The sequence below is a fragment of the Erpetoichthys calabaricus genome, chromosome 1, assembly GCF_900747795.2.
Source record: "Erpetoichthys calabaricus chromosome 1, fErpCal1.3, whole genome shotgun sequence".
Taxonomy (NCBI): Eukaryota; Metazoa; Chordata; class Cladistia; order Polypteriformes; family Polypteridae; genus Erpetoichthys; species Erpetoichthys calabaricus.
Window position 1 is genome coordinate 98,697,021 of NC_041394.2, and position 25,855 is coordinate 98,722,875.

General features: G+C 38.6%; 1 protein-coding gene across 1 annotated transcript in view; it reads right to left on the minus strand.

Annotated features, from left to right (window-relative positions):
* Nucleotides 1-1,177: 1,177 nt before the first annotated feature.
* Nucleotides 1,178-25,855, minus strand: part of LOC127526693 (tigger transposable element-derived protein 1-like) — a 134,338-nt gene continuing 109,660 nt past the window's right edge. The window contains exon 2 of the mRNA XM_051922858.1: nucleotides 1,178-1,395. Coding sequence (XP_051778818.1) covers nucleotides 1,178-1,395 — 218 coding nt within the window. The remainder of the gene's footprint in view (nucleotides 1,396-25,855) is intronic.

Sequence of the window (25,855 nt, forward strand, 5' to 3'; positions counted from 1 at the left end):
TACTAACAGCTGTGAGTTGTTTACCTTGTCATTATTAATTTTATTTAAAAATTATTAATTTAAAAATTATTAATTTTTAATTAGCAGAAAAAATATTTGTTACTGATTACCAGGTCTTATATGACTCTAAAGCATAATGACACAACTCAGACATGATGGTGCAGTAGGTAAAGGTTTTACTGTTAAACATAATATTGCATTTCAGGACATTTTGTTCGTTAGATTCACCATTACTTTGAAAATTTTGTCAAGGCGATGGACAGAAACAGCGATGCTTCTTTGCATTTAAGAAATAAGTTTGGTCTTGAGAAAAGTGAAGCTACAATTAAGGAAGGTGTTTTTGTTGTTCCTGAAATCTGTTAACTGATGCTTGATGATGAGTTCAAAAGGAAACTGAAGCCAGCTGAATCAGCAGCATGGGAAGCATTCGTACGTGTTGTCCAGAATTTTCTTGGCAGTCACAGAGCAGAGAATAATTTTGAGCATGTGGAGAACCTGCTGAAAGCGTATCAGCTTATGGGAGCCAGAATGTCACTGAAGATGCATTTGTTACATTCTCTTCTTGACTTCTCCACCAATTTTGGGCAATGTCAGCAATGAGTATAGGGAAAGATTTCATCAAGATATAAAGGTGATGGAAAACTGATACAGTAATCCCTCACTTATCGCGGGAGATAGGTTCCAAGGCCGACCGCGATAACTGAATTTCCGCGAAGTAGGGACACCATATTTATTTAATTATTTAACGTGTATTTGGACGTTTTTAAACCCTCCCTGTATTGTTTACAACCCACCCTTTACTCTATTAATAACAGGGACAACTGCTAAGCAATATGAAATTGGTAGATAATATGATAGCAATACCAATAATATAATAGCAATATGAAATCGGTAGATAATATGATAGCAATAGCAATAATATAATAGCAATATGAAATCGGTAGATAAGTTTACACTTACCGCGTGATGATGGTGATGAATATGCTGCGCAGTAAAAATGATGACGATGAAGGATGATGGTGACTTTTACTGCGCAGCCGATGACTATATTTTACGTCTCTTCAGACGGCGGTGCCATTTCCTGGGGCATCGCCTCCACGGTTTCCGAAGGTGTATCCGTAGTTGTAGGAACTGGCTCTTTTTTGCGAGGCTGAAAAAACATTGTGATCGGCAGTTGCTACCGCTGCTTCTTTTTCTGGTTGAAGAGCAGCTTGTAGCCGGTCATGACGTCGTCGATCTTGTTGCAAAATTGGACCGATCGAACCATATCGTCGTCCCATTCCTGTGACCGCTCTTGCAGATCCTTAGCCAGTCTGCAGATCTCAGCGAGCTGTTCCAAAGTCAAGCCAGTTGGGGAGACAACTTCTTCTGTTTCTTGCTGCTCTTCTTCTTCTTCTTCTTCACTCGCCGACTTTATCAACTCTTCGAGGTCTTCTTCAGTTAGCGGCTGGGAGTGGCAGTCTAGTAGCTCGTTGACGTCATCCGCAGTCATGTCTGCAAAGCCCTCACCTCCAATGATCGCAGCCAACTGCACAGCTTTCTGTACTGCCGAGTGTTGGATTTCGGCAAGTGTAAATCCTTTGTCTTCGTAAACAACCTCGGGCCACAACTTCTTCCAGCTGGCGCTAACGGTGGCAGGCTTCATCTCTTGTAATGCCTTCTGGATATTTTGGAGGCACGTAGCAATTGTGTACTGCCGCCAGTATGCCTTCAAGTTGAAATCGTCATCTTCTTGGGCGGCATCCACGGAAGAAACCAGGTTCGCTAAGGCATTCCTCGTGTATAGGGTCTTGAATGCCCTGATAACCCCCTGATCCATAGGCTGAATTAGTGACGTCGTATTGGGCGGCAGGAACTCAATCTGTACCCCTGAATAAGACAGATCAGTAGCGTGACCACCAGCGTTATCCATAATAAGAAGGACTTTGAATGGCATGCCCTTCTCTGCTAGATACGCCTTCACTTGCGGGATAAAACACTGGTGGAACCAGTCGGAGGTCAGCATCTTCGTCATCCAGGCTTTTGCATTGTGCATCCAATGTACGGGAAGCAGATTCTTGTTTTTGTTTTTTAAAATCCTTGGGTTTTTTGACTTGTAAATAAACCCTGGCTTTAACAAAAATCCAGCAGCATTGCCACACATCACGAGGGTCACACGATCCTTGTATGCTTTAAAGCCAGAGGCTTTTGCTTCCTCTTTGAACAGGAAAGTTCGCGATGGCATTCTCTTCCAAAACAAGCCCGTCTCATCCATATTAAAAACTTGTTCGGGCCGATATCCACCTTCGGAGGTAATCTTCTTGAACGTTTCATTCACATAAGTTTCAGCAGCAATCGTGTCAGCCGAAGCAGCCTCGCCTTGCAGGGAAACGCTTTTTAAGCCGTAGCGTTTCTGAAACTTTGCAAACCACCCTTTGCTAGCAGAAAATTGCCGTTTCTTACGTGGTGAATCACTGGAGGTCCCTGGCTGCGGATCTTCTTCCTCTTCATCGCGGTCGCCACTGTCGTCTTCTGGTTCCTTAGCGGCAAAGGTCTCGTACAGGCTCTTAGCCTTTGTTTGGATAATGTTCGAATCTAATGTTATGTTCTTCTTTCGGCAGTCGGCTATCCATACGGCCAAAGCAGATTCCATACGGACGATTGTTTTATTACGAGCCGTAACCACTCTCTTCGCCGACTTTTGAAAGGTGATGATAGCCGTCTTCCTAATGTTCGCCTCTTCCTTCTTGATGTAACGAACGGTGGATTCGTTCACGCCATATTGGCGGGCCACAGCCGCGTACGTTCTCCCTTCCTTCAACATATCCAGAAGTTTCACCTTCTCAGCGATCGTCATCATTGTTCGTTGTCGCTTAGGCTCAGCACCAGCCTTGGAAGAAGGAGCACATTTGGGAGCCATTGCAGGGGGTGAAAATTGAAGCGAAGTTCAACATACAGTAATCCACAAAAAAATCACACACTGCACACTGTAAAGTAAACCGCTCAGCGAGAAAGCTTGAAGCGAATAACAAGGGGAGGTACTTTGATGCTTTGGCTGATGCCTACTTCCCAATCACAGGCCCGATTAGAAAGCGGAAAGCTGTGACTTGTCGTCTCCCTCCCATGTGACAATCACAGCCCGTGCTACAACTCACGTAGTCGCCGAACTTGTTTTGTTGTTCTTAGACTAGGAAATACTACTACATGTACTATGTTTAAAAAACCGCGAAGTCGTGAATCCGCGATAAGTGAACCGCGAAGTAGCGAGGGATTACTGTATTGGGGAAAATTCACTCCAAGCATGATGGGCAACTACTGTTAGTTTTTGCAAAGAGAGACGAATGTGCAGTACAAGTACAAAAGCGAGTGCCTCCAACATTTTTGGGCACACTGACCACACTTTTATATTGAGGTAAATTGACATAAATATGCTTTAACGTGTCTCTGGTATCGTCTTCTGGTTTGTTTTCAGAATAAACACATCAAAACAATTTTGGTGGGACACAGTCCAAACTTCAGATATTGTGTTGATATATTATATTGATATTCAAAAGTGTCAAAATGTCAATGATGTGTATTTCAAAAACCTGATGTGCTAGCTTAATTCTGATTTCATATATGAAATCACTGTAAAAAACTTTATAAAGAGCTGCTTTGAAGTTCCCAGTAGCAAACAAAAAAAATTTTTTGTACACCAGTGATAATGTGATAAAATGCGGGATGTGATAAAAGCATGGACAAGTTTCTCAGCATTAGAAAAGGAGAGGAATGAGCAAACATGGGATATGTTACGGAGGCGAAAGTAAGAAAGTTTCTTAATGTGTTTTATGTGGGTGGAATAAGAAAGGGAGGAATCAAAAATGACACCAAGATTCCTTGCATCAGAAGAAGGTGTGATGAGATCACCGTCATGAGTGACTGAAAAGGAGCTCATTTTCTTAAGTAGCGCTTTAGTGCCAATTTGCAGGAGTTCAGTTTTGCTGCAAATTAATTTTAAAGAGTTCTGCTCCATCCAGGTTTTAATTTCACTGAGGCAAGTTGTGAGCTGAGAAAACTCTGATGAAGTTACACTTTTGACATTGAAATAGAGTTGAGTATCATCTGCTTAAAAATGATAACCCAGCTACAAATAATATGACCAAGGGGAAGCATATAAATACAGAAGAGAAGAGGGCCGAGGACAGAGCCCTGAGGAACTCCTTGTGTGACTGGCGCTGTGCTGGATCTGCTGTTGCCAAAACTAACAAACTCTTGCCTATCAGTCAGATAGGACTTGAACCACTGGAGGGCTGTGCCAGAGATACCCAGCATGTTCTCCATTCTGGACCGTAGGATGTCATGTCTGACAGTGTCAAATGCTGCACTGAGGTCTAACAGAATTAATATGCTGATTTGTCCAGAGTCTGCTGCCATTAGCAAATCATTGGTTACCCGTAGCAGAGCAGTTTCACAGCTGTGCTATGCCCTGCAACCAGACTGAAAGGGTCCATCAAATTATTAGAAGTTAAGTAATTGGTGAGCTGGGAGGCTACAACACGCTCAAGAACTTTTGACAGAAAAGGTAAGTGGGAAATAGGCCAAAAATTGTTAAGATCGTCACCATCAAGACCAGACTTTTTTAACATGGGGGTGACAGAAGTGATTTTAAAGGTGGCTGGCACAAACCCAGTGTCGAGGGATGTATTGATTATTGTCATGTGATAACAGTCGGGATTATGGCATGAAGGCAGGATTTAAGAAGTGTGGTGGGGATGGGGTCCAGTACACAAGTAGTCAGCCTCATCTTACAAAGCAGGTCATTAACAAATGCCGATGTGACTGGTGAAAATTTAGAAAAGTAGCTGGATGGAGTGGGAAGACAGGGAAGGATATAAATGGATGATGGATTTATGTTAGTTGAATTATTTAGATCCTTAATTTTATTGCGGAAAAAGTGGAGGAATTTTTCACAGACTTCAGTAGAGTAGGTAATTGGGCCAGATGCAGGTTGAAGTAATTTATTAACTACAGAAAACAAAACCCTTGGGTTTTCATGTCCACTTTCTATTATTCTGCCATAATATGTGTTCTTGACTGCAGTTAGCACATCCCTGTAGGCACTTTGATGGTCAGAGAAAGCCTGGATATGAACAATGAGGCCAGTCTTATGTGACATTCTCACAAGGTGTCGGCCAGTTTCTTTCATAGATCATAGCTCTGAATTATACCATGGAGCTGAACACTTAAATGAGCTGTTTTATCTAGTGCTGAATGAAGGGCTGAGTTATAGTGGTCAACAAGACTATCTAGTGTTGATGGAATAGGTGATGACAGAAAAAGATCAGAAATTGATCCAGCAAGAACAGAGGGACAGATATTTTTAAGGTTTCTGAAAGAAATTTGACGTTTACATGTAAGAGAAGGGAGAGGTAATAAGACAGTGAAAAGCACTGCTTTATGGTCAGAGAGTCCCAAATCACTGTGTTGCCGACAGATAATCCAGATGTGCAGATCACGTCCAGTATATGACCACCAGAGTGGGTGGGAAAATCAACATCAACACCAAGTCAAAACAGTCCAGTAAGGACAGGAATTAATTTCTCAGTTTACATGTAGTAATGTCAATATGGATGTTGAAATTGCCAAGAAGAATGACTCTCTGGGAAAGTGAACTTAAGTGGGTTAATAATTCAGTTAGGTCAGATAAAAAAGATGCATTGTATTTCAGGGGACGATAGACAACAATAAGTGGTCAATGGGGATTCTTTTGATGTTTAAGTTCGATTTAGCAATTACTGCGACTCCTCCGCCTTGTCTTGAGCTGCAAGGCCCCGTGAAGAGAATGTATCCGGGCAGGGTCACAGATGTAAAATCATTTGGTTTTTGCCAAGTTTCTGTTAAGCATAGCAAGTCAGGGTTTGAGTCTGTAATGAATTCTGATAGTACCAGTGCTTTGCCATTAAGAGATCTTGAGTTAAACAGTGCAATATTAGCCGATGTGGGTTCGCGCAGATCCATGACCAGAGTTTATTTCAACATATTGCAGATTTGGCACACTGACACTCCTTCTTCCAAAGCCATGAGTGGGATGGCATATTTCTGAGCAAATGCTGCCGGTGAACTTTTCATTCGCAGCCCGGCTGTGGTGGCGATCTGACCCGAGATGTAAATATTTCGGGCGCCTCACAATGCCATTGTCTTTTAGGATATTCCAGTCTGACCATTTGCTCTGGACAAACTGTTTAATATGAAGGAGTTTGTCACAAGAGTATTTTATCATAGTAGAGAGCAATACTTATCTGATAGTAGCAGAGAAGCAGCACAGCAGAGAAGGTGAGACGGGAGGATTGGGTGGCACAGATGAGCGACAAGCAGCAGAAAAAGCATAGTAGGAGATATTACAAAATGCATATGAAGATACCAAAATTCAGAGGTTCCAACATACAGCCACATACACATATAGAGACAAGGCCTGAACAAGCACCTGAAAGATATATTGTAAACAGTCAGACATGTCTAATAACATTCCACAACCATTAGTGTTATCTGAATTATTGCTGCTCAGTACACATTGTTCAATTTGTCTACAACTGTGTTATATGTATAGTTATTAATTATTGTCATATCATGAAATCCCCATCTGTTTTCACAGGTCCTTATATGTTATTGCTCAACCAAATGGCTGTAATAAGAATAAAGCTCTGTGATATAAGACATGAATGTCACTCTTATGTCTTATCAGCATTCCTCAACCATTGAAAGGCTCTTAGAATGTACCCAGGTCTTACTTTGTAGATGATAACATTTTCAGCAATCACCTTGTTATGTAAAAGCATTTCAAGTCCAATTTGATGTTCTATTTATCATTGACACCATTTTTGCAGTGGTTGTATTTCATCTTAGTAGCCAAGTTAGCGCAGATGAGTAGTAGATGGTGACATTTGTAGAGTGTATGTAAAATAATAGTACGACTTAATACTGCAGACAAACTTAATATTAGTATTTGCAAAATTCTAAACTAAATATGCATGGGCAGAAGCAGAGCTAGTTCTACACACTTATGACACACTTATGCTGTGTACCTCATGTTTCACTTCATGCCAAAGCTGCTCTATTAAATTAACATTTTAAGACCGTGCAGGCCATTGGAGTACACTGAAGTCACTGCCATATTTGTGAAACTGTCTTTAGGTGATGAATGCTTTGTGACATAGTGCATTATTCTCTTTCAAATATTCCGCTGATAAAGATTAGCATCTGGCTGTAAAGGGATGTACATGGTCAGCAAAAATTGTTTAGTATGGCATTCAAAGAACACTCAACTGGTATTTACAGGCCTAATGTGTGTTAAGAAGCCATTCCCCATACCACTGTAGCGATATGACTTTTGAATCACCCTGAGAATGACATATTTGCTGAGTCAGCTGCAGTATGAGCTGGTATTCCATATTTAAATGAGCAGCTTCAGTGCTGGTCACAGACGACTCTGTAAAAAGGGTGAGCCCACCATAACCACCTTGTTATGCTCCAGCCAGGGTTCTCCCTTTCACTGGGTTTCAAATGTCTGTTTTGCTCATTTTTTATTTTTTAAGTTTCTCTATATTTATATGTATTTTTATGCACCTTAAGTTTTGTGGCAGAGTGCCCTCAGCCCTCATAAAGGCTGAGGACACCTACAGTCCCTTGTGGTTCATTGAATGTCCTAGGTGGTTGATGAGTTCTCCTGTGCCTTATGCTTTTTTTGGAATATTTTTGATTTTATGTGACCTTTTGCCCTAGTTTTCTACCATTTTGTATTGGGGCTGTGCTCTGAAGGCATTGTTTCTGTGCCATGGAGCAGTTTTTGTAAAAATGAAATCTTTATGTATAATGAAACTGTGTTTGTCCCTTTTGTGACTAGCTGGGGTTTGATGTATTTTCCCCTGCATTTTGAGTCAGTTTTTCGAACTAATAATGCTCAGAAACCCCAAGTTCACAACACACATGACCACCAGTTTAATGTGTCTAAAGCAAGCAGTCTTTCTAAGCATAGTAAGCAATCTCAAAGAGCAATAAAATGTGTAAAAATCAATTTGGTCAGCACTGACAAGCCCTGCACAGCACCACAATCCTACCTCCATCAGCCTGTATGACTTACACAAAGCAGGGTAGATCTACGAATTCCCTTTGGTTAAGAGAATTGTTGACCCTACTACATTTTCCCAAAGTCCAGTCATGCAGTTGTATTGATTATGTTGCCCACTGTAGCAATTCTACCTTTAGACCATAGGAGAGTGTCATGATTTAGTAAGCACTCAAAATAGCAAAATTGTGTGAGGCCTCTGAAAGACCCATAAAACACATCAGGGTCCTCCTTAACCTGCCCATAAAAGGCCTCACCTAAGGCAGCTTGGCCCAAAAATCTACAGATCTGCTTTGGCCTGCACAAACCTTAAAGGGGTTTTGGCTGTAAATTTAAAAATATTCTTTCATGTTCCAAAACATCAAAAATGTTCTTCATTATAGATGAAAATCATAAAATGTCCAGCTCATAGACAAGTCAAATAATAATCTTTATAATTGAAATTATTTATTTAGAGGAACAAAAATATCAGGGTGGTCATTTAGCGGTGTTTACCTCTTGGGGTATCACCCACAAAATACAAGGAATATCAGAGAAGAATACAAGATACATGGATACAATAATTGCCGACAGCAAATGCTTACCATGTCTACCACACCATGGACAATTTTACCCATAATACACAGTATTTTTTGTACTTAGATTAGTTCCATTGGTCACATTCATAGCTCATGCAAACTGCACCAGGGTGCACTTGGTATCGTACCAAGACCACCCATTCTGAAGGGACTCAGTCTGGTTCTTTTGATCTGCACCTGAATACAATTGCTATGTCCACATCTACCTAAATGAACCAGACTTTCAGGGAAATCACACCAGAGAGCAAAAAAAATTAATTTAGTGTGAAAATGCCATTAATGTTATATAGTTCCTTTTAGCATCTAGTAACTGGCGAAAACTAAGATGTACTTTAGTAAAAATGTAAAAGTATTAACCAAGAGGCAACAATTGATTGAAGACCCTGAGAAAGTGAGAGAAACACTTTTTGTTGATACCAGGTTATGAAATACTGCAAAAGCTGATGTGCCAGGTCACCATTACTGCCATGACGGTGCATTGCTGGTGTGAGGAGGCAGGGCAGGATGTCAGTAAATGGTGGGAGATGCTGCTTTTGTTCAAGGTCATTGCGTTCCTGACTATATTAAAGGAATAATCTTATGTACCAACTAATTGTGTATATATTTAAGTACGAAACTTACTTTCAATCACACCAGAATCCAATAATTAACTTGTAATTAGGATTTTTTTTTCCTGGGGGCATTATCTCACCTCATCCTTGGTAACATCATTGGCATGACTGCATGACTATTTAGATCTTTCCTTAAAAAAGAAGCAATCTTTATGAAAAGCCTGTGCATCAAGGGGCAGTGCCATTTAGAGAAATAAAGTGAGACAGTAGAGTGGCTCATTACCCTGGAGGATAAAAGATACACATCTCAACTGGAAAGCGGTAGAAGAAACTCAAAATCATAAGTTGGGCAAATTGTCAAAAGCCTGTGCTTCTCTCACGTAAAACTGCGTAAGAAAAGTCTTTTGTTTTTGAGCAAATCTGACTCACAGCTCAGCCTTAAATAACATGGCTGCCATGCGTCATAGCAATAATAACACAGAATGAAGAAAAAGCTGATGACACACTGTGACAAAATATAAAGATAACAATAAAAATAATTTCTGTGTAACAAAATTAATACAAAAAGATGAAAACCAACATTAATTGCATTCAGACAACATTAGTTTCTTTGTTTGTACAATGCCTGAAAAATCTTTGGAAAGTCTCAGTATCTTTTAAAAACTTGACTGTATGTATTGTGCATAAATGTCCAATGTCTAAATGCCTTTTAGAGTTTGTTCAAAAGTTTTAGTGATATTTTCTTATTTTAAGGATTGTTCCTGCCTTGTGCTCTGTGCTTGCTGGGATAGGCTGCAGCTGGCTCATGACGCTGCCCAGGATAAGCAGGTTAGGAAGATGGATGGATGATGTATTCATTTATTGGAGCTGTTGCACTTGTATAAGAGAATATTTCAATTTTTTTTTCAAATGATGCTTTCCTTGGATCTCATTATTGGTCTGTTTGGCAGAGATTAAAGTAAGGAATCTTTAATATTTTCATACAGCTCTGTGAACAAAAGAGCACTGCCAGTGTAGCGACGAAAATCAGTCTTCTAGCAGGTGTGTGGCCAAGTGGAATAAATTTCTGTGATCCTGCAAAACCCTTTGGATTACGTTTAAATTCACTTCATCTTGGCATCTTGAAACTTAAATTATCTTGTAAGAGCAGCTTCTGAAAGTCAGGGATTGCAGCTTTAATGTGCTTTCATGGCAATAGCAGTAGCCATGTAATGTTTTTAAACACAAAACTGGGGCATTCTGGAGCTAGACCTCTAGAAGTAAAACAGCTGTCTGAAAAGACCTTCAGATTCAGTCTTATGCAAGTAATTTGGGTGACCCTTGTTGCTTCTGTGTATGGTATAGATTACTATTTAAAAGTGAACGTCGTTTATTTTTTTTCCATGTTTCTTTTCTTACTTTGCCCAGCCTCACTCCAGTAACATAACAGACTGGTTGTACAGCTGGTTGAGTATTTTATTTCTTTTTCTGTTTTTTTTATTTGACTGACAATATCCTTTTTTTCCTCAAAGCACCATTTTCCCTTTATAAAAATTAACATAACTTAGACCAACAGCTCTTCCGAACTTTTTAGAATTGCAGGACTTGTTTTATTTTTAAATTACATTTTGCTTACAATATTTCTATCAATTCCTGTGCTTTCTGCATACTATTCTCCCTTTTGTTTTGTGACCCTGTGTGTTTTTTACTTTAACTTTTACTTTTCCATTTTCTTAAGATCCACATGTGTTAGTTTGCTCCTTGGGAATTGGTCACTTTTAGGCAGGCACTCACATAAACCGCATAAAGTCATATTAATAACAGTTTCACCACATCAGCCTTACATTTAAAGTCACTACTTACAATAAAATGCAGTTTGTTTTTCTGCACAATTAAAGTATGATTCAAACTGATATAAATATCTATATTTGAATATGTTTACTTGCAGGATATACTAAAATCATTATATTTTTAGACATTGCAAGTAACTGTGTCAGTAGTGATTGACCACAATAAGATACATATGCTTTACTTTCCATTCAAAACATCATCTTCATCATTTCCTTAAACAGTAATTTCACTCAATAGTAGGCCTCCTTATCAGTAGAACTGAATAATACTCTTTCTATAAGAATATGTCATTAATAGTGATGAGTGGACCCTGGTGAATTTACGAGTTTGGCAAACTTATGGAAATGTTTAAGCACTTTGTTGAACTCAATCAAATGCATTGAAGTCAATGAGGAAGGAAAGACTAAACTAGATTTGAGTTTATAATGGTTATAATAATGCAAGGGTCCCTGAGGACTAGTGAAATATCTGCAAACTATGCTGGGTTGATTATTGTGGCGAAAAATGGGACCCGAGTTGTGAGGCAACAGTGCTAACCCCTTTGTTGCTGTGCCTCTGCCTCCCTGAGATAAAATTAATAGAAATAAATATCAGAACAGTAACATTTCCTGCAGAAAGGAACCATGAATTCACTTAGTCTTGCTCTCTATGGATTCAATAGCAGGTACTCACCTCTCTTAACCTAAAAAGTACAGGTTTTTTTTATTTCCTAACTAGACAAAGAGCCCGTTTCGACAACGTAAGATGAAACAGGCACGAGTGGAATAGTAATAAGTATAAGCACCACAAACCTGATATAGGTGTATTGAATGAATGCGTAATTGAATCAGAATGCGTAATTAGGCCTCGAGCTGTAGTCGAAATCGCCTTTCAGGCCTCTAATGCTTTAATCGAAGTCGCCTTTCTCTTTGAATTTTTTTGGCCGTAAATCCACCGCCTGCCGCAATGTTGGGGTTGGATGTCGGTCGAAGTCGCCTTTCTCTTTGAATTTTCGCGGCCGTGAATCCACCGCCTGCCGCGATGTCGGGACTCGTAAGGTTTTTTGGGCAGCTGCGCAGAAGGCGACTGCGCAATCGACTTCGGATGTGTGCAGAAGGCGACTGCGCATTCGGCTTCGGACAGACGTGAGTGAGTGAGTGAGTGAGGAGGCTGGCAAATTATGTATTAAGATGCTTTTGCTCGCTCATTGGCATAGCTACCAAATAAGTACAATACTAAAGCACGTGGAGTATTCACTCTTTCCTCTTACCAACAACTGCAAAACACTGGATAATACTATTAAAGGAGTAGGCTCACTGTTACACACAAGTGTGACTCCCCATGTAGTGGCAAGGTTGTCACCAGACTACACACTGATTGTCTTTTAGTTCGGGACTGACTAGGAACAGACTTGAGAGAAATCAGACATGGAGACACAGACACAAAAAGATGCTATTTCTAAGAAAAATAACACAAAAGCAATGTCCCAAAAATAGTGAATAATATTTAAAGTGATTATTTCCAGTTACAAAATGAAATAATCACAGACAAAAAAAATGCATATACAAAAAGTGTAATCTTCCTAAATAAAGAAAACATGATTAGAAAGAAACTACACCTTTCCTTTCAATAAATCCCAAAAATATTTACAAGAAGAAAAAAACTGTGTTTATACAAGACAAACAAAAAGTACACTGCAAACCCATACTATATATACAAATAAGCACAAGCCACTATGCTTGGTATACTCTCTGAATTAACTATACCAAATGCACTCTCCTCCGTGACTGAGTCACAATGAGACGATCCCTATAGGCAGGAAGTGCCGTTTATACCTGGGATCAAAACTTGCAGCCAATCCTGTGTCACGCTGCTCTCTTTCACCGATAGAGGCTGACGCAGGTGCGTTCTGCATATGTGCTACACTCAGTTCCTTTGAGGAAAATAATAAAAAGCAGCATGGCTTTGCATGTGCACAAATGAGTACAAATGCACCCAAGATGGGCTTCTGCTGGACAAGCCAATACGCTCTGCAGAAAGTAAGTTACTTTTCTTGTAACTTTACCTCGGGACGTTATCTGGGGATCTCCTTCTCAAACCAATGTATGCATACCTAAAATTATCTATACTAAACTAAGCCCTCTGCACTTCTTACTTTGTTAACAGCAGGTACAGTAGCTATGGTGATGCTTTACTTTTTGGCTGGGCATGTGCGGCATTCATCCAGCCTGAAATGGACGTGCCTATCCTAGCTCCAGCGCCACAATGTGTAAACTTGCTAAAGCCAAAATTAAAATCCTCACAGAAGCGCATGCCCACACTTCAATGACTTAAACAGGTAAGTGTTTGAAGTTTACTATAAGTCAATCATTTGTAGACTGTTCTTAAACAATTTTTCTTTAAACTGGTAATGCCTTGCAGGTGGAGTACCACAAGTCATATACAAGTCCATAAAAAGCTATAAGACACAAATACACAGATACATTTCAGTTTCCTTCTGTGTGCACATTTTCAGCAAATGTATTTACAAATTTTCCGCAAATGTTTAGCCCACTACTAGGATCAGCACTACAGTATAGGCTGTCCCAATAAACATTTGCTGCTACAGCTCTGTGATGTCATGCTTACCTCACAAAGCATCATTGCAAACTGGGGAAAAAAAGTCCAAGCTGGCCACTCTGAAAATTTCTAAATATATTCAGTGCCCAAGATCACCTGTGAACAAAGCATATTTACTGCAAAAAAGGCATTGGGGTACTTCACCAATCAGCACGAGTCATTAATGCATTTCTTTAACTGGACAAAGTGTAGAAGTTAAAAATAATTTTGATTTGATTTTTGACATACTTTGTTAATCCCTGAGAGGAAATTGTCTTTTCGCATGACCTTAATTGTCCTTAAATGTAAAAAATATATTTTTTTAGAATGTGGAATTAACTAGTGTAATCATCAGGCACGAGCTTCTATGGAATTCAGATAAATGCAATATTTTTTTCCTTTCATAAGTTTACAGAAAGTTAAAACCTTTAGTTTATTTTAATGCTGATGGTAAAAAAGGTACAACTGAATGATGCCTATGGAAGAAATATTAACAATGTTCTGCCATGCATTGAAAAGGCAGAGGAGAAAGAACCTGTCATTTTTGAGCAGTCATTTGTAAGTGATATTTTTCTTGACCTTCTGGGAGTATACTGTACGTTTTGATTCACATTGAAGGTATTTTGATGTATCAGTATTAACAATTATTGAAAAAAATAACCTATTTGTGAAACTACTGAAGTATAAATTCATAGGTTTAGATGGTCATAGATTTCTGTAAAATTTTCAGTACTTTTATTCTATTTTCCTCCTTTAACTTTAGTTACTAAGGCATTAAACTCAAAATACTGTATAAGTTGACTGCTGATGTTCATAATGCTTTCAATTAATTGAAAAAAATGTTCACTTCTGCTCCAATTCTTCATCAGCGTCATAGCTGAGTCACAATTTGGTGCTTCCAGTGTAAGAGTTACAGCTGTGTCAGCTCAGCATTTTCCAGATATGAGAAAACATCATCCATGTGCTTCTTTCCTTTTTAATTAATGATGAGGACTTGTTTTTGTAAGGTGAAAAATTTATAAATACTTGCAGAAAAATTGAGTTTGCAGAAATTGTAGCATAATGTCTGGACGGAGCTCAGTTTTCACTGATCAGAGACATCTTTTCACTTTACAATGGGCCCTAAGACATTAATTATGGGCCTTATTTATCATACATTTTAACTTTGTGATAAATGTATAACTTAGACATAAAATTAAGGCAGACTCATTGTCCCTTATCGCATGAATAGAAAATAAGAATCCTATAGTTATTGGCATGGCATGTTGCATTTTGATTATCACTGTACTTTCAACATATAACAAATGGAGTGTGGCAATGAGGCAATCGCTGCAAGTGACACTTTGGTGACAGTGGCAGTTTCATGCAGTACTATAATTATGAAATAATAATACAAAAAAATGAGAATGCATGAATTTTAATAATGATATACACATGCCATTAAAACTGGGGGAAGTATATTCATTTTGAAAGTTTCAAATTTTGCAGAACACAGTCACAGTATTAAAATGACACATGTGCATTTTAAAACTACATGTTAGTGCATGATACTGGTGTTCATGTTCTGATTTCCACATATTATATTGTGTATTGTCACACAAGGAACAGATAGACGCAGATTCTATGGACTGGGTATGATAGAAGTAGACCCATTTAGTTATAACTTTAAACAAACACAAGTTCAGAATTAACAGATTGGCCTCTTGCTCCCTGTAGTGAAGCAGGGCTGCTCTTTTAATACAGAACCCGGGAGTACTTCCGATGTCATGAGTCTGGGAGAACTTCCAGGTATGACTGAAGCCTTACAAAATAGGTACAATTAATCCCCTCGGCAACACCTGGTGGCACCCACTTGACTCATCAGAGCTGTTCCATGGAACTGTAATTCCCTACATGCTCTGTGGGTATCTGTAGAGGGCCTGTAACCCAGGGAAGCTGCCACCTAGCATTTTTCGAGTAGAAAATAACATAAATAAATTGTCTTCTCCCATCCTTCCATCATATTGGATTCCTAGACGGGTAAGGATCCTTGTTCAGTCCTGGCTGGAATGCCAATTCCTGCATGCCGTTCATTACAATATATATTATAATTTACAGTAACGGCGCACAGCACGATAACATGCAGTGAATACACTTGACTTGAGCATTCCTAGTTTTCATCCTCTTTCTCTGTACATTTAGTATTTGTTTGCTCAGAGGTTGATGCGCTTGCTGTATCCTGAGCAGCTCTTCTTTTTTCCACCCTAGCGGCCTGCTTCTTCTCTTCTTTCATCGGCATCTTTTCACGTTAAAACTGATTAAGTCAGTGTTTGTGTTGCACTTATTTAGTACGTTTTCTTTAATTTTTCACTTAAGTCGGCACTTAAGTGTTCAATCTGCCTCAAAAATGATTTAAGATATGAAGAGATAGGGGAAGTGACGGCGAAGGTGGTAGGGAATGAGAACGGCACCCGTACACATGCGGCACATTACCGCCCTGCTGGCTGCTGCCGAGAGTTGATTCTACAATAAAATAAAAAGAGGAATAACCTTGGAAATCAATCATCACCCCGAAAGGGGATAGTAGACGTCACGTAGTACATGTGTACCATATTTCAGGTCAATAGGTCAAACGGTTTGTGAGTTACAGGTGATTTAAAATCCTGGACAGACAAACGGACAACCACGGTAGCGTATTATATATAAAGATTGTATAATTTTTTATTATTGTAGAAATATGCCTTGTCATAGAGAGCATAATTTAACATGCTGGCCCTGGAAAATATATTACTGGATAATATTGTTCACCATTCAAATGTGTTTTTATTATAAGTCATATTCATCTTTTCCTAATTTCAGTTTTTTCTTTTGAAACACAAAATAGTATAACAGAACACAAAAACAAGAAAACTCCTTTGGCCTAGAGTTTGTAAATATTAACTGAAGACAGGGCCAGATCGCTCACACATATTTATAACTAAAATATTTTAACAGTAATTAAATTGTACAAAATATATGTGCATACATGCACAAATTATGTTACATACACTGTATAACAAAATAAATCATAAATAATCTGCATAAACAAACCATGTTAATCTAAAGTCCTATTAGCATTATGACTGAGATACAGCCAGTTGACTGAGAAGAGGTAAACAGAAGCTCCACTTAACAGAATTCCTCAAGAAAATAAACCTTTGGTGGTCCATAGTCCAACAAAACCAATAAAGTCACAGCTCTGATGGCCTGTACTAACTGGTCATGCATGCTAGACTGTCAGCTGTTTCAGGGGTTTTCCCAGGGACGTCTGTGTCCTTTGAGGGTGCGATCAGCGCTCCAGCTTACAACCCGAAGACTCTCCTACTGAGCTTGTGCCTTCATAGGTTAGTGGTTGTGTGTAAGAACTGTGTGTGTGTGTGTAATTAAATGTACAGTACAATAATAATAATATGATATTTGTAACGTCTAATATGTCTTATTTTCTCTTATTTTGTCTAATATATTGGGTAGTACGAGTGTAATGGTGACTAAAGGGTGTTATTTCATGTCTAGAGGGCTCTAATAATGTTAAACAACGTATTTAGAAGGTCGTAAACAGGTTTTCTATACTGTAACTGTGAAAATATTCGATTTATAAATAAAGAATCCTACTTCGCGAAAATTCATTTATCGCGGTAGAGTCTGGAATGGATTAACCGTGATAAACGAGGGTTCACTGTACATGCAAAATGGACAAAGCTTTCAAATGCTACAACAAAATTACCTCAGCTTACATTAAGCACTTGGTTTAATATGAAAAAAGCTTTTGGAAACACTTTTTCTTAAAGCACAACCCCCCTTTTATTAAATGTACAAATTTTCTTGTAGACTACAATTCTATATTAGACCTCTGTCACTACTTCCATTTGTGTATTCGAACTTGCACCCAAAATTATAGTCCATTAGCTTCTGACTTCACCCAGGTATATCTGCCACAGTAGCTGATTATTAATGCTTCTGATTTCTTACTCTTAACAGAAAAAATACAACAAAACATACAAGCAGGAAAGCATACTTAATAAGTTTGAATCTATAAATATAATAACTAGTACCATAAACAGACACAAACAGACTAGACTTTTCATACCAGTGTAACCAGGATTGTCCTGTGGTTCTGAAAGCAGATGAAGATCAGCAACACATTCAATCTTTGTGTGTCAATGCAATAATCTTAGTAGTTACAGAAATTCTCTGATGAGGTTATCATATCTGGTCAGCTCTTTCTTGTCAGTTCTCTCCTTAGCCAGATCGTCATCTGGTCTGATTTCTAGTCAGCTCTCTCTGTCTCACAAACCGGCTCATCATCTGACTTTTTATTGTCCTCTTATTACTAAGGCTGATAATTCCAAAACCTGTCTCTTATCCTCCCAAGGCTCATAAACTCATCCTGTCCCTTCCATGCATCCTTTCTGGGGGAAGAGCTTACAAGATCTAAAGTTTCCCTTTCCCTTTCTCCAATATTCAGAGTGCATACAACTAAAACTATTACATATATTACACATATATATTACTATATTACAAATACATCACTGCAAAAGAACAAAACAATGTTTCAGAAAACAAGTGAACTTTATGCAGTTCTTAAAACTATTCATTTATCCTTTGCATAATCTAATTTCTAGGCATTTTATTTAAAGCTCCAAATGCATCCTAAACAGGCTGGCGGTGTTTACATTGTCAGTGATGTTCATGTGCGCTGGGACTTCTCAATTAGTTGCTGCAGAGTAATGCTAGTAGGATGTTACTTCTACAGAGATGCTCATGCCAAGGCTGGATAACAAATGCACTGTAGTGATCTGCAGGCCTACACAGCTATGTGGAATCTGTTGGTAGGCTGATGTCTTAGCTTAACCTCCTGCCTTATGCTCACAGGTCTGCTTTCATTTCTCCCCAGCCTTCAGTATGACTCAGTTTTTGCTCACTGGCCAAGTGCCTGACCCTGCACTCTGGTAATTACTCACTCCTAGTCATCTATCAGCTTAACTTGACTTTTGCTCCTGCCAATTGTTTGTTTGGATAGCTTTGTTTTTCTGTTCCAGATCACTAGCCTGTAAGGATGCCAAAAGCAAATACAAGGCCAAGCTGGAACACAAATGATTTGTTTGTCTGCCTGGAATGCTTTAAAAGTGATCTCTTATTATAAATGCAAGCCATCCCTGACACATTTGAGAAGCACCCTTCCACCACTCAGGACATCTCAATTACAGTCCAACTGCACCTCCCGTCTCAACATATCCGAGCATGAAGTCCGTTTGCTCTTCCAGGAACAAAACTGTCATACAGCTCCTGGTCCAGGTAACATCTCTCCATCCACACTAAAGCATTGTTCTGATCAGCTAGCCCCAGTTTTTACAGAATTTTTTATTCAGTCTTTATCCCAGTGCAGGGTCCATTCCTTTTTTAAAGAATCCACAATCACCCCTGTGCCTAAATAGCAAAATACTTAAGAGTCTAAATGATTACATGCCTGTACCACTGACCTCTGTAATAATGTAGTCATTTGAACATCTGATTCTTCAGCATCTAGAATCATTCACAGATGCTCTGTTGACCCATTACAATTTGCTTATTGTGCCAACAGATCAGTTGAGGATGCAGCATTTAGACTCTCCAGCTACTTATGACAGAATCATATTTGTGGATTTTAGTTTTGCATTGCTTCTCCATAGCAAACTTCTTAGTGTAAATGTGGACTATGCTACATGTCTCTGGATCTCTGAATAAGTAACAGTCAGTGTCCCTGACCTTGTGCACAGGGTCCTCTCTGGCTATTTCCGGTCTTTTCTCCTTTTCTGTCTCTACACCAATGACTGTACCTCCAGTGACACATCAATTAAACATCTGATGGTTGCTGGTGACACAACACTGATTGGATTGGTTGGCCAGTTGGTGCACCCACAACAATCTTAACTTGAATTCCTTTTAAAACAGTAAAAATGATAGTGGATTTTCGGAGACACTCCTCACTTACTACACCTCTTGTTAGTAATGGTACTACTGTCAGCAGGATATAATTATATACATTTCTTGGCTCACAATCTAAATTGGGATGAAAATATAACAGGTCCTATCAAAAAAGCACAGCAGAAGATGTTTTTTTCAGATCACTCAAAACATAAACTGCAGCGGAGATTGTGGGGCTGAAACTGGACTCCATTGAGGTCCCATACGCATCACGGGGCTGGAAACGAGTCAGAAATATAAGCAACGACTACCCTCAACCGGGCAACTATCTCTTTCAGCTATTACATCAAGGAAATGTCACCAGTCACTACAGGCAAGAACTACTAGACACAGAAACAGTTTTTTTTCCTACTGCAGTCACTATAGTTAAACTCATCCACTGATTCATTTGTCACTTGCTGATTTCTATTCTCCTCTATCTTCTTCTTATCTAATACACTACCGTGGCTGTTCATTTGTCTGTCCAGGATTTTAAATCACTTGTAGCTCGCAAACCATTTGACCTATTGACCTGAAATTTGGTACAGATATACTACGTGACGTCTACTATCCACTTTCGGTGTGTTGATTGACCTCCAAGGTCTTTTTATTTTTATTTTATATTATTGTAGAATCAACTCTTGGCAGCGGCCAGCAGGGCGGTCGTGTGGCGCATGCGTACGGGCGCCGTTCTCATCCCTACCATCTTCACTATCACTTCCCCTACCCCTTCATATCTTAAATCATTCTTAAGGCACATTGAAGGCTTAAGTACCAGCTTAAGTGAAAAATTAAAGAAAATTAAAGAAAAACATAATTGCAACACAAGCACTGACTTAATCAGTTTTAACGCAAAAAGATGCCGACGAAAGAAGAGAAGAAGCGGGCGCTAGGGTGGAGAAGCGGGCGCTAGGGTGGAGAAAAGAAGAGCTGCTCAGGAAGCAGCAAGCACATCGATCTCTGAGCAAACGAATGTTAAACGTACAGAGAAAGAGGATGAAAACTATGAATGCTCAAGTCAAGTATATTCCGTTACTGATTCAATATAAATTATGTTTGTTTTGTATAAGATATATTAAATATATTGCTGGGCAAGAGTGAAATTCTACTTTACTGTTTTATAAATCTGTGGTTACTGTATATAATGAGGTGGCGTCATGTATTGTATATTGTGTTGTTTGATTCTATGTATGTTGTTATGAGTACGGATGTAACGCCAAGAGAAATTCTCAACAACTATTGTATGTTGCCTGACAATGAAGTTCAGAGGTCAAAAGTTCAATTTGGTTGTCTGTGTATTTGCTAAACACTTGTGAACAGTACATTGCTTTGACTTGGTATATTTCAGTGTTTTACACTTTAGATATAAATTTTGTGGAAATGAAAGGAAACCTGTAAAAATTCAGACTAGTATTTTCATACTGTTCACAAAAATATTTTCATTTATACTAAAAAGCAGTATAAACTGCATATGATATAATTGTCCACCTCTACTGGGCATGCATGTAACATCCATCCATCCATTATCCAACCCGCTATATCCTAACTACATGCAACATACAGTAGATGTCCTAATTCAGGCATACACTGTGCGATTTTGGCACAATTTTAAACCCCATTTGCAGTTGCTGACTGATTTTCTGAGTTGGTCTTAATTTCAGCTTCATTGCAGTATGTGACTAGTTGTGATGCCTGATTGTTGTAAAAAAACTGCTGTCATGTCAATGAGATCAAACATACCGTTGTAGTTTCAGCACATATATTGTATGGCAATGCTGGTTTGCAGTGTAAGAATATACTTGCGCACAATTTCTAAACATCTTATGCAAAATGAAATTTAGATGCATACTGACATGCGACACAACAAGAATATACAAGAAAAAAACTCTGCTATGATGGCAGTGTTGGAATAAGTTTTTCTTCTGTCAAACATAACCAGTCAGGGAATCAGACATTAAAATGAACAGGATTCAATCAGGGAAGAGCCATGTGTTTGTTTTTTGCCAATCCACACTGAATTGTTGCACCAATATTCTTAAAAGTCTCCAGCAGTAAAGAGCATTTTCAGAAGTATTCATTTTCGTGGGTTGCAAACACTGGGGTAGTGTGGACGAAAGGCGAAAACTGAGGCAAATGTCTGCATTTTTAAATGGAAACTTACTATTGTGGACGGAACTTAAGATTTGTCACATTAAGTAAAGTAAGTAAATGAATTGATCTAAATTGGTGGCGTGTTTTCTTTTCTTGAACAAGCTGCGTAGAAATTGAAAATCATATTTAAATCAACATTAAAAGTATACAGTGATGATGCCCTCTAGAAAATTAGTGCATTTCTGATTTCAACATGAAGTACAATATGTGTTTCATATAAAAAGGTCTCCTAGGTGGGTAGTATAGTGTAGTGATTAAGGCTTTGGATGGCAAACCATGAGGTTGTGGGTTCAAATTCTGCTACTTACACGGTGTAACTATGAGCAAGTCACTTGACATGCCTGTGCTCTAATTAGAAAACCAAAAGAAACATAACCAATTGTGTCATAAATGTGGTAAGTCACCTTGGATAAAGGTATCAGCTCAATATGTAAATCTAAATAAAAGTTCTTGGGATGTCTGTGGATAATGAGGAGGAAATCAGCATGAACTGGAAGAAAGCTCCATAAATTTAATGTGGACTTTTAAGATATTAGTGAACTCCTGTTATGGACTTTTCTTGTAATACTGCTTACCATAAATGATGGATTTTAACTTCATAAAACTATGAAGTTTCAACATCTCAGGGTTGAATCCGACACCTGGATGTTGTCCATGTGGAGTTTGGACTTACTCCCCATGTCTGGATAGACTTGTTTTCCCACCATGTGCTAGTTTTGCTGGTTAGCAATGGCAGATTGACCCACTGTGAATGTGAGTGTGGGTATGCATGGCCCACTGTGACATACCACGGCTATTTCTACCCTTGCTGCCAGCATGGGCTTCAGCCTCCATACAACCCTGAATTGTATTAAGCAATTTGAGCATGGGATGGGATAATAAATTACCCAGTTATTATTTTAACTAACATTTTTGTTATGCATTGCCAGTTGCTAAACATTTTAAAATGGAGAGTTAGTAATGTTGAAAATTAGTTGATCTTTGTAAAGACATGAATGTTTCTCTTGATCACTTGGAAAGTACTACAGCGTGTTCCACAGCAGACATTTTACTGACTGTCTGCTTTTGAGTTCTTTGTACATGCAAAAAACCTCTACAACATTATCATTTAATGGAATATAAAAAGAGAAAAAAGTTTTCAAAGAAAAAGTGGTACTATTAATAATTTCTCTGAAAAGAGAAATAGAATGAGTTGCTCCCTTGCTCCACTCTATAATTATTTTTTTATAAATCTTCTTGACAGTGAAATTTCCTGTGCTTTGCATTATTAAAGACAGCAGCGCTAATTTTAAAACTGCACTATGAGTTTTGAAAAAAAAAAAAGTCTTTCTTCCATTTTTCAATACAGCCATTAAACTAGCATGCACTGAGTAATATTGAAAGAAAAGTGGCTTTGCTAGACCAAAGGGGGAGAAGTATTGTTTTCCTTTAATTTTAGCTTTCTAAAGACATGATTTGGATCTTAAACACGACATTTACCAGTTAAATACACTGTTAAAAATATCAAAAGTGGGTGTGGACTGGATATTCCTCTAATTGTAGAGCCAACATGAATGAATATCAAAAATCCAGTATATCAGTAATCTTTGAAAGTCATTTGTGTTGTCAAAGAGAACTATGTAAACCTTTTATTATATACCTTCAGACAATGCATAAATAATCTCAGCAAATTTGTAAGGTTTAAGGTCATTTGGTAGACAATTACAAACAAACATGCCATAAACAATGATAAAGCATGACTTGTATTTGGCATATGTTGCTGTTTTTAATCCTGATATTAATCATTTTTTCACATTTTGTCAGTGATGTCACTGTATTGTCAGTTTGGGTTTGTTCATGGGCAACGCCATTTCATGCGGTCTTTTTCGGCGAGTTCATCTTATTTATTGTTGTTATTGTAATGGGCTAGAATTCAGTATACTAAAGAAAATGACATTTCTGTGTGTGTTTTTTTTTTTTTTTGGAAAAAATATACTTTATTTACATATATGTTTGGGTGATATATATAAAACACAATCTAGTACAATTACAATGTATAACTGTCTACTAATTCAAATAGAAATGACTGTATTCAGCTATAGTCTAATACAGTCTTACACTACTCCATTCCTACTACACCTTATTTACATATACATTGCTCATATATATGAACAAAAAACAAAAAAAACCCTTTACAATCTTACAAGCCATGATAACATTTGGTGATTCACTACATTCAATATACTGTTCTACATTCTATTACTTTTTACAAGTTATTGCAGTCTCGACTTGGTCCCCGTCCTTGAAGGCTTGTCCTCAAGGAGGGGGCTTTGCCAATGGCTGCAGTAAAACAAACGTCACATTAATACACCTCTTGGAGGGAGATGTGCCTTTGCATACCCTCAGTTCTTCAAGGAGTCCAGGATAGAATAGTCTCTGAGGAGGCTGCGGATGTATCTGCAGCAGTCCTGGATTGTCATCCTTTCCCTCCTGAGGACGAGGCGGTTCCTGGTGACCCATAGAGCATCCTTCACGCAGCACATGAGACGCCATGCCTCCTCGGTGGCTTCCAGCGAGTGGGTACCCGGGAAAAGTCCATAGAGCACCGAATGGTGTGAAAGATTGTCTCTGGGTACCGACTCTTCCAATTCCTGTTCTAGGGCGTCAAGGAGTGACTGTGCCACTGGGCATTCCCAGAAGAGGTGCAGTGCGTCTTCTTCCCGCAGGATGTGTGTTGCTTAGTGTAATGGGCTATTAACCAGTGTTTTAAAGAAAAGGCAGAATTTCTGGAAAATTCTGCTACAGGTTATTGTTGATGGCTATCTACAGGACATAAATATTTACCTGTCTTGCTAAAGAGTCATCTCATCTGCTTTGAATAGTCAGACTGCTTTGATTTAGTATGTCATCTACACACAATGTGGTGATACAGAGCTGTCTGCTTCCTTTGAAAATTAACGAGTTCTGGGGACATTGGTTTCTAATGAAGTACTTTTTGATACTATTGTTGAACCAAAGTAAATGTTGGTCTGCACTGTTTGTTATGCAGAGGAAATTGGCTTGCACCATTGTTTCACTGATTGTCATGTTGATCTATGCAGAGATTGAAGCATTTATATATTTCTGGGTAAAGCAGAATAAAGAAAAACAGAGAAGTAAGGTCTGAGACTTGTGACTGCTGCCTGCTTCTTTTATGCTTTTTCACCATATCACTGTGGCTACACCCTGTAGCAACAGTGGCTTGTACCTGGCCCAGGTTCCCCTAGGCCTGAGGTCGGTAACACTATGGTTGTTGCCAGTCAGGTGATACAATAATATCAGTTCTTTCTTCTTATATAAGATGGTGGAACCCAGGTGCAGTCTCATAGTTTTGAGCAAAAAAATCTCTACAAATACCAACTGAATTTTCTACAAAATGTGTAGGCAATAAGTAAGTTAAATAGCTTGCACTGAGTCCCACAGAAGTAACACTGCTGCCCCTTCTTCCCATGTCTGCATGGGTTTCCTCTGGCTGTTCCAGTTTCCTCCCACCATCCAAAGGCATGCAAGTTGAGTGGATTGGTGATGCTAAACCACAGCACAGAGAGAAGTGTGTACATTGCAACAGGTATACATGTCATAAATGTAGGAAGGATGGGTTCTTGCGTGTGTGTGAACTGTTAACATTTGAATTTGATGATTGCATATAGCACTGAACTGACCTCTCTGTACTATTCTTTCCTCTGCATGTCCTGGAGTACAAAAGAAACAGCACCGTGCAGCAACATGTGGGGACTGGGCAATATTGGGAAAAAAAAAACATGTTATGCGAATGAATATGAATAATATAAATAATGTTGCATCCATGCCATAATGTTCTCCAAAATGCACTATACAGTTCATAAAATGAATAATTCCAAATATCATATATACCTACAGTTAGGTCCATAAATATTTGGACAGAGACAACTTTTTTCTAATTTTGGTTCTGTACATTACCACAATGAATTTTAAATGAAACAACTCCGATGCAGTTGAAGTGCAGACTTTCAGCTTTAATTCAGTGGGGTGAACAAAACGATTGCATAAAAATATGAGGCAAATAAAACATTTTTTTAACACAATCCCTTCATTTCAGGGGCTCAAAAGTAATTGGACAAATTAAATAA